The 18,226-nt window shown below is 32.6% G+C and overlaps 2 protein-coding genes across 7 annotated transcripts; one reads left to right on the top strand and one right to left on the bottom strand.

Annotated features, from left to right (window-relative positions):
* The first annotated feature begins 2,681 nt into the window (after positions 1 to 2,681).
* Positions 2,682 to 6,719, top strand: LOC122609328 (ribose-phosphate pyrophosphokinase 4). 2 transcript variants are annotated; one of them, XM_043782389.1, is made up of 7 exons: positions 2,682 to 2,890; positions 3,761 to 4,076; positions 4,301 to 4,396; positions 4,957 to 5,025; positions 5,111 to 5,239; positions 5,651 to 5,746; positions 6,148 to 6,719. In XM_043782389.1, exons 1-7 carry the CDS (start codon positions 2,775 to 2,777, stop codon positions 6,241 to 6,243), a joined length of 918 nt encoding a protein of 305 aa, XP_043638324.1. In that variant the 5' UTR covers positions 2,682 to 2,774; the 3' UTR covers positions 6,244 to 6,719. The 2 variants fall into 2 exon arrangements, with proteins under 2 accessions (XP_043638324.1, XP_043638316.1); XM_043782381.1 differs by having other exon boundaries at positions 2,686 to 2,890; positions 5,647 to 5,746.
* A 709-nt stretch (positions 6,720 to 7,428) lies between these two features.
* Positions 7,429 to 13,672, bottom strand: LOC122609211 (protein MEI2-like 2). 5 transcript variants are annotated; one of them, XM_043782280.1, is made up of 14 exons: positions 13,654 to 13,672; positions 13,313 to 13,348; positions 12,419 to 12,488; positions 12,202 to 12,339; positions 11,689 to 12,119; positions 11,388 to 11,546; positions 10,788 to 10,904; positions 10,559 to 10,710; positions 10,369 to 10,460; positions 9,146 to 9,950; positions 8,975 to 9,059; positions 8,813 to 8,881; positions 8,521 to 8,700; positions 7,429 to 7,879 (listed from the first exon to the last, which is right to left on the bottom strand). In XM_043782280.1, exons 3-14 carry the CDS (start codon positions 12,447 to 12,449, stop codon positions 7,769 to 7,771), a joined length of 2,370 nt encoding a protein of 789 aa, XP_043638215.1. In that variant the 5' UTR covers positions 12,450 to 12,488; positions 13,313 to 13,348; positions 13,654 to 13,672; the 3' UTR covers positions 7,429 to 7,768. The 5 variants fall into 5 exon arrangements, with proteins under 5 accessions (XP_043638215.1, XP_043638206.1, XP_043638221.1 ...); XM_043782271.1 differs by lacking the exon at positions 13,654 to 13,672 and adding an exon at positions 13,442 to 13,539; XM_043782286.1 differs by lacking the exon at positions 13,654 to 13,672 and adding an exon at positions 13,442 to 13,539 and having other exon boundaries at positions 9,146 to 9,947.
* Between the last annotated feature and the right edge of the window lie 4,554 nt (positions 13,673 to 18,226).

Here is an 18,226-nt window from a genome sequence, read left to right as displayed (position 1 = left end):
CTATCTTGACTCTCTTCTCCTTCACTATTATCACTTTTTAACTACCCACTTGTGCTTCTTCTAATGGTGCTTTACCCTTAGCAATTTGATTCACATTCACTTCCTCATTCACATTGTCAGTTTGTATGTTCTCTTGACTACTAGGGGTTAAAACAGGTTCTTTCTCATTCTAATCAAGCAACAATCTTCTATAAGTTCCTTTATTTTTCATGGGTTTTGATGGTCTAGGCCTAGATGAAGTGGGTATATCATCAGGGATCTCTTCAATCACAACTTTTGATGGTCTAGGCATAAAATACTGATCTAAATTTGACATGCCATGTTCAATGTAAACATTAAAAAATTAGTTTGTTCAACATAATTACCCAAATTAATTACATCTTGATCACTAGCTAGGGGTTGCAAACCATCGTCTAATGAACATCCTGGTTTCAAAAAGTAATAGAATATCCTTTGCCCTTCCACATAACCTAAATCCTCCATAATGGAGTCCATTTCATGAACTGAAAATTGATCAATATTAATGCAATCAGCATAGTTAATCTTACCCTTTTCATATGTCATTCCTGGCCATGGTGTGAAAAAACCTCCATGATGAACCTTCATCGAAAACAACCCAGCATAACTGTATGCATTTTTACAACAAACTAAAATGGTTAAATACTGAAACTTGAATAAATAAAGAGCAAAAACAAACAAACATATACTCATGATAGATATTGTCGAGGTCCCAATCTTCACCAGGCACACGAATGGTATACAATGGACATCCTGTCATATTTGTTTCAGAAAATCAAGGTTTTACATGGAAGAAGGAAGTGTGTGGTTGTTGGTGTGTGTATAGGGATTGTATTTTATTTTATTTTTTAATTTAGGGTTTGTGAGGATTGGGGATATATATATATATATACATCTGGTATTATTAAAGAAAAGAGAGAGAAAAGGGAGTCAAAAGGAGTCAAAGGGGTGGCTAAATACAAAACTACCCTCACGTGGTTTACACGTGAGGGCACTAACGGAGATGGGATAACGTCGCTTAATGGAAAGGATGGAATGTGAACCTTATCCTTCTATAAAGGATGATTAATGAGGTTTTGAAAGTTAAAGGACGAAACCTGACTGTTTGAGTAAACCACAAGGACGATTTGTGTCGATCACTCTAAAATACCACTTTAGATCAAACGAAATCAAATACGAGTAGTTTTTTTCTTTTATATAACATCAAAGGAGATTTTATTATATATAATACTAACTAGCGAGAAGCTAGTAGTACATTCGAGAAGAGAGAAAATAAACACTATATTAGAAGTTAAGAGTACACCAATTCGACCAATCTATTCGGAGTTTTGGTTATCTATTTGTTATTCATGAGAGACTTGTGGTCTTGACTTTCTTTATTGAAAACGAGTTGATGGGTGAACTCATATAATTTAATTTATATATTATAAACTTTTTAATTACTATTCATGACACTATTTTATATCATAAAATCAATCAATGTTAGCTTTTTGAATAGCTTTTTGAAGTAAGTTTTAAACAATAAATCCACTCACTTTGTTTTTAGCCAAACGTGACATACATACTTATTCAGAGTCACTCTCGAAAGTTGAAATATCAACCACTAATTAACGAGCATTTAAGATTAAGTGGTTCAACATCTTGGTACATTATTAAGTCAATTTATGTATAGAAGAGAAATATTTACATACGACAATAAATAGTTGGTGGTGGTGGTAGCAGCGACAGTAATGGTGATGGTGAGATGACAAAAAATGTATGTTACTGATACAAAATAAGTAGTGTAGCAATTATAAGAATTAAGGATAAATGTTATAAATCACTAATTTCACATGAAATATTCTTTACTATTTTAAACATATTCACTTGAAATATTTATAAAATGTACGTGAAATACTTATAATTCCATTAATGAAATTAATTTACAATATTTACCATTAACTCTTAAATTACTATATTACTACCACTTTTAAAATTAATTAGTTTTATATTAATAACTATACCAATATCACATTGCCTCTATCACCTATGACTAGTAGATAAATAAAGTGTTTTGGAAAGCTATTTGATGAACAAAATTAAACTCAAGAAAAAAAAAAAGTTTAACTTCAAAATAATTTGAAAAGACATTAGGATTTTTTAAATTTGGTCATATCAATACAAGGAATTGCACATAAAATATTCAAAGTTTCACATATAAGGGATTTTTGGGTATACAAAGCAACATTTTAAATATGAATAATGATAAATCAACTTAATCATTTGATGATGACATGAAGAATAATCTAAAGATAATATTAGGAAAGAGAATTAATGTAATCCATGCGTTAAAAACTTAAAGTTTTAACTTAATTTTTAGATACATAAGATACATTGATTAATTATTTTCCTTTAAATATTTATAAGAAATTAGTTCGAAACACAATAATAAATTTCAAATTAGAATTAGCCTATCATATTTTTGGTTGGAATCATACCTTTTTTGCAATTCACAAAAGTCAAATCAAAATAAAATTAAAAAATAGCATCGAATTTAATAGAACTTTTTTTTTTTTGTTATAAAAATAAAAATATTTTATTTAAAAAAGTTGCGTGTAGTTTGCTTGCAACTAGATTCTTTTTACTCATACGCACACGCGCGCCAACACTTTTATTCTTTCTCACTCTGTGTTTTCAGAACAGCAGCAGCCCACATTTTTTTGAAAAGAAGAAGAAAAAGAATAGAGTGAATAATAATTATTAAAAATATATAAAAAATGGAAAAACCAGAAAAGAAAAGGGTGCTATTATTCTACTGTGTTGAATCGGAACAACTTGCTCGCAAAATTGCTTCTCAATCTCCCCACATTCACCTTCAATCCATTAACTGGAGGTCTTTTTTTATTTATTTTTTTGCTATTGTTACTATTTTCTTATATAACTTACTGTACTTAATTGTAATTCTAGCTTTTATATTTATCTAAAACAAAAAGAAATTAAACTGCTATAAGGAAATATGATATTCTATTTTAACTCAGTTACTGTGTCAATTTTTGATTTAGGGATTGAAACAGTAATTTTTATTTAGTGCCTGCTTAATAGTATAAAATTGTAGTTAAAAAAATTGTATCTACAATTTTAAAGTAATGCACTTTAGCTATATATATATATATATTCCCTATATATATGGTATATTGGGAAAATTGAGTATGTGCTGTTAACCACCCCACTTTTAATATTTTAATATTTTGAATAAATGATTGCCTCATGATTTTTATGGTTTAAAAAAACCATGTGAGGTTTTTTCACCCAACTTAGGTGTCTAACAGCCTCCTATTCCCTTCTTCATATATATATATATATATAGGTGCAAGTTATTTTAGGACCAATTTTAGAACATGTGTTTTTTGTAACTTACACCACCATAATCATCTCCGACCACCACCATGATTTTCCGGTGGGCCCGTCGCCGGAAAGTCTTAGTGTTTTTACAAAAAAATCTTGTATATCATAGACCGTAGTAGATGATGATGGTGGTGTGTAAGTTACAAAAAACACATGTCCTAATTGGTCCTAAAATTAGAGGTGATCTTAAAATAACCCACCCTATATATATATATATATATATATAGCTGCATAGGGTATAACATCTTAGCTGGTATTAGTCTGTGTCTGTGGTACGAGAATTAGTTGGCATCTCGGTGTGCACTTTATATAGAGTGATTGATGTACATGTATTTGACATGTGGTATCGCGTTTTCAGGAGTTTTGATGACGGATTTCCTAACTTATTCATAAACAATGCACAAGATATCAGAGGCCAACATGTGTCTTTTCTCGCATCTTTCAGCTCCCCGGCTGTAATATTTGAGCAGTTATCGGTTATCTTTGCACTTCCAAGGCTCTTTGTGGCTTCTTTCACGTTGGTATTACCTTTCTTTCCAACTGGATCCTTTGAAAGGATGGAAGAAGAAGGCGACGTTGCTACTGCTTTCACCATGGCGAGGATATTATCAAACATTCCGATATCGAGAGGTGGTCCCACTAGCATAGTCATATATGACATACATGCTTTGCAGGTCAGATTATTTATAGATATTGCTTGAAGTTTTGTATATCACATTAGGAATTTCGCTTTCACGAAGCTGAAAACATGAAAGTTTTCATCTTTGAACATTCATATCATTGTATCTATTGATTAATATACTTTACATCTTCTTTGCAGCTCATAATTTTGAATATTTAAGCAAATAATCTTAAAGCTTCACTAAATCACTTTATGCTGCAATTTCTTTTCTCACAGGAAAGATTCTACTTTAGCGACAATGTTTTGCCTTTTTTTGAAACCGGGATTCCTCTCCTGAAGCAACGTCTTCACCAGCTTCCTGATGCTGATAATGTAAGTCCTCTAATATATAATTATATGCGATGTTATTGGATGTGTTACCCCTTTAGAGAATTGTTTAGTAAAGGTGGTTGGAAATATTCAAAAAATGGGTTTGGGTTGAAATGGTTTTTTTTTTTTTTATAGTTTTGGTTGAATGGGCTTGGTGGGTTGCCGTTGACCCGCAAATGCCTTATTGTCCATTTTATTATGCTTTAGTTTTATGGATGAAAACGGTATTATTACAATAATAGTTCAAATCTGTGAATAAAAACAATTTAAGAAGTTTTATAAGTAGACTCTGATGCTACTTTTAACCCGTTCGACCCCTTTCATTTTACCTTTTTCAAATTTGATCCGTTTGAGATAAAAACAACCCAGGTCAACCCATTAATAAGTTAATCGGTTGAAATTGCCACCTTTCAATGATAAGGGATAAAGTTTGTTCTCTTGAGCTCATTGGTTTATGTTTTAGTTCGATGTCACCTATGTGCATATCTATTGTTATAATAGAAACTGCTCATTTGAGACTACCGTTTCCGCATATTAATGTTATATTTCTTGTGATCTATTAGATTGTAATTGCCTTTCCTGATGATGGAGCTTGGAAACGATTCCACAAGCAGCTGGACCATTATCCCATGGTGAGCTGAACCTTTACTTGTACAATGGCAAATTGAAAATGCATAATCTAATATGCTTTTGTGGTAATGATATTGGCAATGACAGGTGGTCTGTGCTAAGGTTCGCGAGGGTGATAAAAGAATAGTACGGCTGAAAGAAGGTAATCCTGAAGGTTGTCATGTTGTAATTGTTGATGATCTGGTGCAATCTGGAGGCACTTTAATTGAATGCCAGGTACTTTTCCAACTTCCATGTCTGTGTGCATGTGCGTGTGTGTAAGTCGGATCTGATCTCTTTGACATATGTATATACATAACACTAAAAAGTAGCTAACTATTTGTCTTCTGTTTGGGGGACCTGGAAGTTTCTTTTTATCAACAGATTTTATTGTATCAGTCACATTCATGTTTGGTAGATATATTGCTAGAACACACTTTCTATAGGAACATTTTCCATTAGCAATCATGCATTATTAGTCGCGCGTTCAGTTTTTACATAGATTAAAAACTCATTTTTAGAATTTACCGTGGACTGGTGATGAAATGTTGATCTAAAGCTAGCTAATGTACGGAATAATTTATTACGTTATCTCTGAAGGGTTTTTTTTCCTGCTATGGATATAATAAAGTATTTTGTTGTAGAAAGTTTTGGCAGCTCATGGTGCAACCAAAGTTAGTGCGTATGTTACTCATGCAGTGTTCCCTAAAAACTCCTGGCAGAAATTTATTCACAAAAATGGTGGTAAGGATCTCCCTCCCTATCCCTACTTCTCTCTCATTTTGTCTCTTTTGAAGTTTGCAAAATTTATGTTTCGTCACATGTTAATTGCAATGATTTCCTGGACCAAAATACCCAAATTTAATGGAATGAACATGTAGTCCAAAATGCAGCATAACCTGTTCCAAAATCATTTGATTACAAAAAGTAGATTATTATTATGATCAAAACTTTTCGCAGACTAAGGATTTATTAAAAATAAATAAATTTCAAGAAAACATTTCAGGTCAACCTAACACTATATGTACAAAATCACCCGGTTTGACTCGAATCAGTTTTGATGTGTTACTGGACCCGATATTGCAGTTTTTGGTGGAATTGATTGCATAAATATGCATTCTCACATCCATTGATAATGTGTGCAGAAAACTCGAATAAGGCATTTGCCTTCTTTTGGGTCACTGATTCCTGCCCCCCTACGGTCAAAAGCATTGAAAACAAAGCCCCTTTTGAAGTCTTGAGTCTTGCCGGATCTATTGCAGATGCACTACAAATATGATGGTCTGTGATTTGGAGTATTTAACAATTAAACCAAGTATTTAAACTATGGCGATGGCTGATTTTTTCGCCCATAACTTCAGATTTTCTGTGTGTGCCTTTGATGCAATTGCAATTCAGTTAATGCATCTTCACGTAACAGGCTTGGGTTCCTAATAACAAAGAAAGACAAGTACAAATGTTCTATTTAACATTTGACATTCCTTACTAACGCCATTTGAAGGAGAATGATATTTGAGATATTATAATTGTCGTGAACAACCATTACCGTGTTTAGTTACAGAAAATAAATTAAGAGCTTTAGCTCGTGGAGTTGTGTAACGGTCATTCACTTAGGTCTAGTGTGATGAAGCTTCAGCTCTTCTATTTCCATTCCTCGTATGTTTTCAACTTGTTGATTGCTATGTTAGTCAAAATACCTAATAAGATTTCAAACTCAGCCATTTGGGGGGAGGGAGTTCCCTGTATGGTCCTTATTTGTTGAGCAACTGAATCAATGTGACGAATAATACACATGGAAAAGTATCCACAAAGATGGTTAAAGACAACTTTTTAGTACTGTTTTACATTGTCATATGAATAACACCACTGAGTATTGTGGAAATGGAGCGAGCCATTGCCTTACTCATGTACCATCCATGTTAATGGCATAAGTTTTTGTGAGCAAATAAAATGATAAGAAAAAGCATTTTATGAGAAGGTTGATGAAGATTGAAGAACATTGATAGAACAGTAATGATAATTAATGGAGTAGGCTACTAGGCTTATCTTGTAATGTACAAAAACTGGAACGCTGCAATCCATTTTTAACCTTTTATTTTAAAGACGGTAATGGTAACCAAGACAATGACAATTTCTATAGAATTGTCATTTGGAAGATCTAACAAGAAATTAAACAAATAAAGTCGCCAACTGGTCTGATCTGACAGAAAGGTATGTAACTTAATTTCGAAACAAACAAGGACAGTTCAAAACTGATTACACGGATGCTCCAGTTTTATAGTGGCCTGAACATTAAGATCTGGAAAGAGGAAGTTACCCTAGAAACCAGCCGCATCTAAGACGGCACTTGGTTCCAATGGGCAGGTCCCTTTCTTGCAGAATAATCTACATCAAAACAATTCTACCCATGTAATACAAACTACTTGTTAGATCAATGTGTCAATATATACATATAAGATCAATGAGATCATTATTTGGAAATTTCACTTTATACAATAGTAGTTACCATCCGGGATCTGTTGTCTCCGTTCTATACACTTGAAAACAGCCCTTAGGCACTATATTCCTAACTCACATATGTACATATATAAACAATTATTTGACAATTTACCTTATACAAGACTGCAAATTCTCACAATACCTCAGTTACCGTTTTCTCAAATTTCTATAAAACAACTTGTTGCTCTCGATACAACAAACCAATGTCTCATTAGCGTTATTTTCCACCAAAATGATGCGGAAAAATGCAATCCCGTTATAATAAACTCAAGTCTGGTTTTCTTCCAGACTGCTGGTTGAACTATCTAGTGAATCCACAGAGTAAGATCCATCTGGTTGACGAATACATATGTTCATGTTATGGTAGGGAATGGATTCCTGAAAGATTCAGCATCCAATAAGAGATGAGGTTAGCAGATGATAATTACAAAAGATTTGTGGGAGGGAGAGCATTAAAGACATCTGGTCAATAGTCAAACACTTCTATCAAATAATATATGTCAAGAGTCAAACATTGCAATTTCTGGTCCTCGATATAACTGAAGTAAAGTTGAGCATAACAATAAAAACATACAAAGGGAAAGCAGTATCTATTGGCTGAAATTCTCCTATTCAGGGTTATAATATATGATCACCATTTTGCGACATAAAAAAGCACTTGGTTCTTGCATTGCAAAAGAAAAATGCGCTTAGTTATTTCTAATATAATACATAGCATATAGCTAGAGGTTGCAAAATGGGTGGGTTGGGTAATGGTCAAACTGGGTAAAGCATATAACTTGTTGGCTTGACCTGGAACACTTTTTGTCCAAAACGAGCTAAATTTTTTTCATAGATAAATAAAAACATTGTATTATTTCATTGAATACCTATTTTTTTTTAATATAAAATGATTAAAGAGGTCTTATGCTATTGACACAATTCTTTTTCAGCTATTTTTTTATTTTACCTATTTGACCTGTTTGATAAAGTGTAACCCAATCTACCCAAAAAAGGCAATGATATTTAAATATCAGTACCAGATCATCATCCCCTTGAGCCTCAGACTGGAAGAGAATTGGTCTACACCATTTGTCCTCGTTCATTAGACTCGAATTCTGGAAATGTGTAACAAGAGCCACCTTTCCTTGGATCCTTCCATATGCCAAGGAAGCAACCTTTTCACTATTAAATTTCTCCCACTTTTTTCCATTGAATGCCTGAAAAAAGGTAAATGTCAGAAACATCCAATATATGTCAAAGTACATAAAAAAGGAAAGTATCAAACGAACAAAAAACAAAAGTCACATGTGAAGAATAGAAAAGTGGAACCTCATAAAAGGAGACAATGTGTGAAGGAGACACCATGTTGATGAACGCATAACCAACATTACATTTATTCTGTGATCATGAACGCTAAATCTAGTCAGAAATGGTTTCTCAATGAAGGTGGCTCGTGATGCTATCTACTTATCTACCAAACGTAAAAATTACCTTAAAATCTATCGGCAGATATACAAAGTCATAGGTACCCTTGTGACTTTCATCGATGGCTGCAAGCAACATTTTGGAAGTATACCTGATATTAAAAAGAGAAAACAAATGAGAAACCAACAAACTACTTTCAAATGATTGCAAAGCAAAAAACATTGTAAATTTTCTTACTTGTTGGGGATATTTTTTATCATCAAAGTTGTTCTAGAATCCTCCCCACTCAATATTTTATCCAAATCAAGTTGATACTGCTTGTTTCCTATCTGGTTCACAGAATAATCAACTCGTCGACTTCGATTACGTTCAATTAAAGCATCATTTGATGCTCCCCTTCCTTGATAAGAACCATTACCAAGAAACATCGGTCCTTTACTAGGAAAAGATGGCATTCGGGAAATAGGAGAACCACTTCCACTAAAGATGATTGGGCTCATAAACGCTCTCTCTGAAGATTCAGGATAGGATGTGAAATGGCTGTCAAAAGGTATACCAGATGGAGCAGAGCCAACATGATGATGTGATCCTATAAACGCACCATGCTGGCTAGGACTTGAATAAACTTGTCTCTGTTCGGTGGGTGGAAACGGGCCCACAGAAGAAGCCCGCCATGAAGAAGAACTAGTTGGACTTCCCCAGAGAAACTCTGGACCAGATAGTCTACCGATACTAGATGGGTCATGATTGGAATTGATAAAAGATCGCTCATTTTCAGAGAACGAATGAGCTTGTTGATTGTCAAAGCCCTGTATCGACTTGATAAAGCTGTTTCTCATGCCTTGATCTTTACCAATTGGTGCAATCTTCACAGGGCTCGACAAGTGGGGTGGAAGTATAGAAGCCAGGCCATGTAATGGGGTGCTGTTAACAGGGCTCAGTGTTCCAAACCCAGATGACCAGCTGAACCCTTGTTGTGAACTGCGTTCCCCTGGACTATTTAGATGATTCCAGCTACCTGCTAGACCTATAGCATGGACTTCTAGTTAACAAGAAACCTAATTAGAAACCACAAAATGAACAAGACTAATAGAGCCCACAATTTCGACTCCCATTTACTCATAAGTTCTTCGACCAGTTTATTTTACATCGCTAACAACCCACTTGGATAGATTAAAAGAAATTGCTAGCAGAAAATGAAATTCATATTGTATATAATCTCCTAAAAGCATTTTACTGAGAAAAAAGAAGCTGGATTTTTATTAAGATAATGCAACTCTTGTAATCATATTTGACAGACTAATTGATAGTAAAATAAGATTTTGGATCAAATCAACCACCCTGATCAGGTTTTACCCATAACAAAAGTTATTTGTTTAGACCCGTTGTCAAACTTGCTCACTTTTTTGCTACCAACGATAACATCCTCACGGAAGCTTATAAGTTATGCAAAGACTAACCGGGAGGAGAGTTGACCACTGGTGAACCAGCATGGTGCCAGAAAGATCGAGTATCATCCTGTTCCAGCTCTTGACTCAATTGTTGCATCAGGCTGCATGTAGAAACAGTTGTAGTATAAGTTTCATCTTAACCCAAAAGGCAAAAAATCGGCTATTGAAGTACTAAATGATATTAACAGGTGATACATACCTTCTACGAGCACCACCAGGCCTGCTATGCTCAAGCTTTATTCGTTTGCCAGCAATTTCACTCCCATTCAGAGCGTTGAGAGCCATCTCTGCCGCTCTAACATCATAAAACTCAACAAACTTATGGTGTCGCTTGTGTGGTGTTTCCCTGATCTGTTTTTCATACCCAAAAAGGTCAAAATGTATTTAAATTAGCAAATATTTGGACAAAACACACTCTTAATTATTACCTCTTTGACTTCCCCATAAGCTGCAAATATGTGACGAAGATCTTCACTAGATATTGATGCATCCAAGTTGAAAACAACAAGAGTCCCTTGGTTTATATCCTTTTCTGATGGATTATCCTGATGTATCATGGAACATATTCATAACATATGTTATTTCTGTGAAATGGAGGTGGCAAGACAGGCGGGTCAAAAAACGGGTAGTTTTTTTTGCTGGTCAAAGTGGTTTGGAAAAAGTTAGAGAACCCGCAAACACTTTTTATCCATTTTCTGAACTTTGTACTGATTGATGTACTAAGCATGATTAAGAAACCACATATTATCGATTTAATAGTATCACCCCTAATAATTTAACTACTTTAGAAAGTCATACACTATGGACCGTTAACCCATTTGACCTGTTAGCAAACAAAGAAATACACTATTAAATCACTTATAATTTAACTACTTTAGAAAGTCATACACTAATAAATCACTTTAGAGACGGTTGACCCGGTTGACCTGTTAGCAAACAAAGACAACCCAAATTGACCTGTTTTATATAAATGGGGTTGAAATTGCAATTTCTAGTGCAAGAAATTGTATTAAATTTTTACCACAGACCTTAGGGATTGAAAAATGAATATCTAGTTTCCTTCGTCTTAAAGGTTTATTTTGAAGTTCTTTCATTGCAGCCCGAGCATGCCGGATGTCATAATAAGATATCATCACAAAACCCCTGTGCTTACACGCGGTATATAAATTTCTGATTTCTCCATATTCCTACACAAACACCACTTCCTCAAGTTAACTGCAGTCCATAACTAACACAACAACTTAAACATCACATAGACACATACAATCATGTACTCATGAAAAAGTAATTGCAGTACAAACTGAAAGAACATCAAAAGGGATGAAATACCTCAAAGAGAGATCTCAATTCAGAGTCTTCAACATTGCTATTTATATTCCTAACGAATAAAGTCCTTGAAGGATGTTCTCCATACGGGTGTTCTCCAACAACTGGTGTTCCACTATTGGGGAGGTCATGACGACCAAGACCGATTAAAGGGACACCATCAGACATGCTCAAGTTTGAGAGACCATATTGGATCCCATCTTGGGCATCAAAATCCATCTCCATTCCCCCTCCACTTTCAAAAAGGTCATCATCCAAATCCTCCAATTGAGTAGGCAAGTCAGCAAGGTCAAAGTCATCTGTTATACCAGCTAATAGCTCATCTTCATCCCCTGGAAGCATGCTTCCGGTTAAACTAGTTGTGATATCACCAATTGTATCTTCACTCCCGTCTTCTCGAGATTGTTTATTATAGTGTGAGTCAACAAGATTCACTGCACAAAAGCAGGTGCCGGATGTTAAACCATATATGAATTGTTAAATAAATAAAACGTCTTGATGAGGAGATATATGCACATTTCTCATGTGTGATGACAGGCAATGAACTTGAAAACAAGCTAATGTCACTTGATGCTCGATATGCATTCCGTCTAATCCCCCAAGCATTTTCTACTTCTTGAAATATAGTTGATACCGATTGAGCATCGGGTTTGCCTATTTGACAAATAATGAAAATATATTTCAATTGTTACATCAATATATGAACAGAAAGCTAAAAGCACAAAGAACTAACCTGAAACAGGATGTTTTAAATGCTTCTCCATTGTACTACTTCCAAGGTCCTATCACCAGCCTAATACTATCTATTAGCGAAAACGATATCATTTAATGGTACGATTAAGTTTTGCTAAATTTAACAAAAAAAGTACTCTTTTCAGACATGTTAGGTTAATCTAATGTCTAAATGTCCTATAACTCAAGAAACACAACTAACAACATAGATACTTAACACTAAATTATCTCTCCAAATTTTCCAAATAAAAAGGCTCTAAAAGGACATCCCCAAATAGAAAAATGATACATTATTTCCTTAGGAAGACCAAACATGGACTAGTTTTGAAAACATTAAAAACAGAACCAAATTCTAGTTGCAGTACCATAATTTCAACTACAGAATTGACTTCAAAACAGCATGATACTCGTACTAAACATCACTAGCCTTGTACCATCCGCGCAAACATGTGGGAAACTTTGCGCGGGCCATGTTGGTTCATATATGGCTCAAAGAATAATCATTTGTTTGGTTACAAAGACACGAAATGGAAGAATCGGAATCAGATCAAACAGATGACATTTATTAAAATCTTATAAAATTAGGGGCCCTACATACAGACGGTAATTAATGTTAAATTAGAGGCCTAAATTGAAAATTTATTAAATTAGAGGCCCGTTTACACTAATTAACTGCAAGCACGGACGGTAATTAATGTTAGCAGTAAAATCTTGTAAAATTATTACCAAAAAGCACATACAGATCATGAAGTAGTAATCATAAACTCATATATATATATATACACTGATTACTCACATAAAATCAACATATATATAGGCATATTTATATACACACATAAGTACAAAAGTTATATAAAAAAAAAAGTAAAAATAAAAAGAAACTAGTGAAACTTACCGGATTACTAATTTTGTTGTTATTGTTGTTCTCTTGCTGCAAAAAAGGATATATAAAATATATAAAGATGAGAAAAAATAAGTTGATAAAGATGAAGATCAAAGAAAAACAAGGAATTTTTGAAGTAACCTTAATAATTAAACAAGTAGTTAGAGAAAAATAAATAAAAAGAAGTTGAAGTTGTAATAACAACAACAACAACATAGGGAAATGGAAAACTGAAAATAAAAAAGGGGCGGGCCTATGATACGATATTTAATGATGTTTTTGTTTTTGTTTGATTGGATAAACAAATACTAATTAATGAGAAGTAAAAGAAGGAGAAGAACAACAGTAGTTACGTAGAAGGAGAGAAAATCTATTTCGTACACTCATCTACTTCTTACTTCCTTCACTCCCGCCGGATCAATATATATATATATAGTGTTTATACGAGTATATATTTTGACTCTCCTCCTCTTCCTGCTATCAATCATTGGATTGGATGATGCTTTCATATATACATTTATATTTATTTTCTATATATGATATTGTATAATACCAGAAAATTATTCCAACCGTTAAATATATATATATATATATATATAGTATATGTATAGAACGCTCTTAAAATAAGAACGGTGAGAATACTTAGAACCATCATTTTCATGCATTAAAAGTCCAAAAAACTAACATAGTGTATAACTAATTATCATTATTTAAGTGTTTAACAACACATTGATCCGTCAAAATCCAAAAAATCACGTTTTTTGTTGGATGCATAATTTTGATGAATATGCATCCAAGATGGATGTACAAAACAAAAAACATAATTTTTTCGATTTTGACGGATCAATGTGTTGTTAAACACTTAAATAATGATAATTAATTATAAACTATGTTAGTTTTATGAACTTTTAATGCATCAAAATGTAGTTTTTAAGTGTTCTCACCTATTCTTATTTTAATACTGTTATTATTTGATTGTCTCTGAGTAATATATATGTATTTGTATGCATGAGATTTCTGTTTTTGGATAACTCCAAAAAGAATATTCAATTATTCGTAAGAGAAACTAACAAACAAAAGTTTATTTCATTATTTTTTTTATGTGTTGTTGGTATAATAACATTTTTTTATTTAATTTAATAATCTTTATTCCCCTATAAAACAAAAGACCTATTTTTATTTTTAGAAAATTATGTCTTTGAATTACTGAAATTGTCCTTGACATGTTATGCTTTAAATGAATTAATTTACAACTCAACTCTTATCTTCTAAAATATTTTCACTATCACCTTTACATCAACCTACAGTCCTACACCAATTGACACCGCCACCACTATCAATAATACCATAACCGACACCGCTAGACAATCGTCCCCGCCGACACCGCCGTATTGCGTGGGTAACATGCTCGTGATAGATTGATAAAAGAAAAAACGTATATCTTTTTTCACTTTTAAATTATTCATGTTATGCAATTTCATTTTCTTTCCTTTTTTGGGTTTTAAATTTCGAATGTAACTTAACCATTGATAATCATATCTTGTATTGCTACTCAAGATTAGTCAATAACTTGACTAATGACTACCTCCGAAAGTTATACAAATTTAATTTTTATTTTTGACCAGCGAGTTGATAGTTAGCATTCGAGACGCCACAGTGACATCACAATATCCCATTGAGCAGTATGCGGTGCTCGAACCACACATGTATGGGATAAACCCAGGATGTAGGAAGTGTGATCATTTCTACATTTATTTATTTTTTTCGTGTTTACACAAAAATCACATAACATAGTTTACAATTTTGAGGCACAGCGTTACCTTTGCAATTTTCAAATTTGCATGATATAACTCGTGATTTTTGCGATAGTAAAGAAGTTTTGGTTAAATACGTTTAATTCTAGATTTTTCATTATATTTGGGTTAAAACTTTTATAAGTTAAAACCAATGCATTTATTTTCTTTAAGTTTTTCTTTAAAACAATAATAAACGAATTATATTAGGAAAGCATGTAAGTGTATATATAAGGTTTTGTTAAACGCAACTCTTATGGTTGTAACTAAGATGCATAGTTGTACACTAATCATAAAATACATAGAGTAAATTTTTGATAAGCAAAAGTACAATTTTTTACTAAGAGTAGCTTTTTACATTTTCATATTAAAAAAGAAGATTTAGAAGAGGTTGGATGTTATTATGCATAATTACCATCCATCCGAAAGAACCAATATAAGATTGTGAATATCCTTATTTTGATAGTTGGATAGATTAAAAATTGGAGATGATTTCTAACTTATTAGCTAAAAAATCTTGTATAAATAAAATGGTGATATTTCAAAAAATTAAGAGATAAGATTATAAAGGAAAATTAATAAAATTTAAAAATCATATTTATAAAATTTAGAAAAGTTTTAAGTTAATGTTTTGAAGAATTTAATCATTTTCTATGAAGAATATACTAATCATATATGATGACGTGAGATTGAAAATTAATAAATGATTATTTGGAAGCTAAGTAGGGGCAAACTTATTTTAATATTCAACTTAGGCTGACGTCGTGGTTGCCCACTTACATATACGGAGTAAATCATAACTCATTATTGAATTGGGGAAAAATTCTTTGTAAATAAATATTTAGTCGAATGGTATTTTAACGATTTTATTTGATTTATTAGTAAATGGTTTAATAACGTTTTCACTACTTTACTCAGTTCACTAATGGTAAAGTATCAAAAGCTTTTGTGACAAAAAGCTACTCCGTATCTACAAACCTGTTACTCACAATACAAAAAGTCATCAAAAACCTATGTATTCTTGCAATAATAACAAAAAAGGTAATGTATTTGCCTATTTAGTTGTCTAATTGAGTTTTGATTTATACACAATGCATTTTAAAACAGTAATTGACATGTTCCGTCTTTCTCTATTGTGTGTGATCACAAAATAATTAAATAATATGTAAATTTTATACTTTAATTACCTTTTTTATGCGGTTTAGTCGTATAAAATGTTTTCAAACTTTCATTTCAAAAATGCAAAAGGTTTTTAATATTAAAAAAAATTAAATTAAAGTTCAAAAAACGTGCTCAACATTATAATATGTTATTTTTATTTTCATAAAAGGGAAATCGGTGTTTTCATCTTTTTGAATTTTTTTTTAAAAATAATGTAATTTGATCATATTTTATTTTTTAATGTTTTTTTATAGACATTTTTGAGAAAAGTGAAGTGTTATTCCAAATTATACGCGCTCTATACTTTTAGCGGGAGAAGAGTGGTAACGAGTTGGCTGGCTGGTTGGTTCAATCCGTTGGGGAACACCGCCGCCATCCCAACGGGTTGCCAAAGGGCTGAGGTTGGATTGGCTTTAAACCAGATACGGGTTGAGGGGGGAAGGAGCCAGAGCATGTGGGGCGAGAGTGGGTCCTCTTGAAAAAGAATTTTGTTTTTTTTTTTTGTTTTGAAAGGGTTGAAAAATGATAAATGTCATGAAAAATAGTTGGGAGCATTGAAAAGAAAAAATGAGTTGGAGATATGTGATTGGTAGGATTTAGAAGGGTTGGAAATTGGGCTTCATGACTCCATTCCCCTTTAGTTCGGTAAAATGTAATAATTCGAGGTACTTATTTTTTCATTCTAATTTTATTTATTATTGTAGAGTGTTTCATGTAACTCTATGTAGCACCGAAACTGATACGGTAAAAGGGTACGAGAACGATACGGGAACGGAAAACGGAAAAGCTAAAAAATTTAAGATATGGTAATAATAGATAAAAAAAATAAATAAAATATTTTGATTTTATATAGAGAGACTTGAGACTTGAGAGATTATGTATAAATATATATATAATTTTATAATATATGCTTGATGGTGACCGGTGATCACAAATTAAATTTTACTAATCAATTTTTGAATAGAAAACGCATGATGGTGATCTCAATTGTATAATGCAGTTGGTTTGTATTTGAGGGTATGCATAGTTGCAAGATGGCAGTTGTTTTTGAAATTAGAAAAAGTTCATTGAAATCCTAATAATAATTAGGTATGATATTGAAGCTTCACAGAAACGTTTCGGTATATGTGAAAACTTTAAGGAAACGTTTCGTACACGTTTCGTACGAGTTTCTATTCCTACGGAGTTTCGGAAATAGGTACGCCTACCTATTTGAAATTTCGGAAATAGGTACATCTACCTATTTGGAGTTTCAGTGCATCATATGACTGTGAGTATTAGTTGCTCGTCTTCATATGTTTTTTCATGATAGACTAATTGTTTGACATGACCATCAAAAAGCCAAAATTGATGATTTAATCACCATTCTCAACCAGTTAGGTCCACCATCTGAATTTCTTTGTGGGTGATCAGCCAACTACATAAATTCACATAAATCAACAAGTCTAAATATATGGTATGCAACAATTTCTTTTAATTGTATATTATGCGAATGCGAGTCAGCAGTTTACTACGTATAATGACAAGTTTGTTTATTGGTTGTGATTTTGAGCCTTGGGACACCACATTGTCGCCACAAAATAACCCCACAGACCCACTTATAATATTTTAAATGAATATTCATTAATTTATTAATTCATAGATAGTCGATAGATAGATAAATGTCTATATGTCACATTTGTCTTTCGTTGAATATAATTAATTTAGACGATAGCTTGAGTCTTTATTGAGTTTATTAAATCAACTTATATAACGTTTAAAGTTTAATTTTATAGATTTGATATTGAATATCTCCTTTTTATTAATCTAAATAATTCAGTGTTCTCAAAAGAAAACCATCAATCCAACTTATATACAACAAGAGTCTTAAACATAGTAAAGATATAATCTAACCAATATTATAAATAAGGAGATAAACCAGGAGCTAAATAAAGGAAAGAATATGGCCAAATTTTAAAACCAATACTCCCCC

This window comes from Erigeron canadensis, chromosome 1 (genome assembly GCF_010389155.1).
Source record: "Erigeron canadensis isolate Cc75 chromosome 1, C_canadensis_v1, whole genome shotgun sequence".
Taxonomy (NCBI): domain Eukaryota; kingdom Viridiplantae; phylum Streptophyta; class Magnoliopsida; order Asterales; family Asteraceae; genus Erigeron; species Erigeron canadensis.
This window is presented reverse-complemented; position numbering and strand designations above follow the sequence as displayed.

Coding starts and splice junctions, on each gene's coding strand:
- LOC122609211 (XM_043782280.1), bottom strand. CDS start 12,449: ATGGAGAAGCATTTAAAACATCCTGTTTCAG. Junction 8,882..8,974: donor ATCTGCCGATAGATTTTAAG/GTAATTTTTACG, acceptor TCATGATCACAG/AATAAATGTAATGTTGGTTA. Junction 8,701..8,812: donor ACATTGTCTCCTTTTATGAG/GTTCCACTTTTC, acceptor ACCTTTTTTCAG/GCATTCAATGGAAAAAAGTG.
- LOC122609328 (XM_043782381.1), top strand. CDS start 2,775: ATGGAAAAACCAGAAAAGAAAAGGGTGCTATTATTCTACTGTGTTGAA. Junction 4,397..4,956: donor AGCTTCCTGATGCTGATAAT/GTAAGTCCTCTA, acceptor GTGATCTATTAG/ATTGTAATTGCCTTTCCTGA. Junction 5,240..5,646: donor GCACTTTAATTGAATGCCAG/GTACTTTTCCAA, acceptor ATTTTGTTGTAG/AAAGTTTTGGCAGCTCATGG.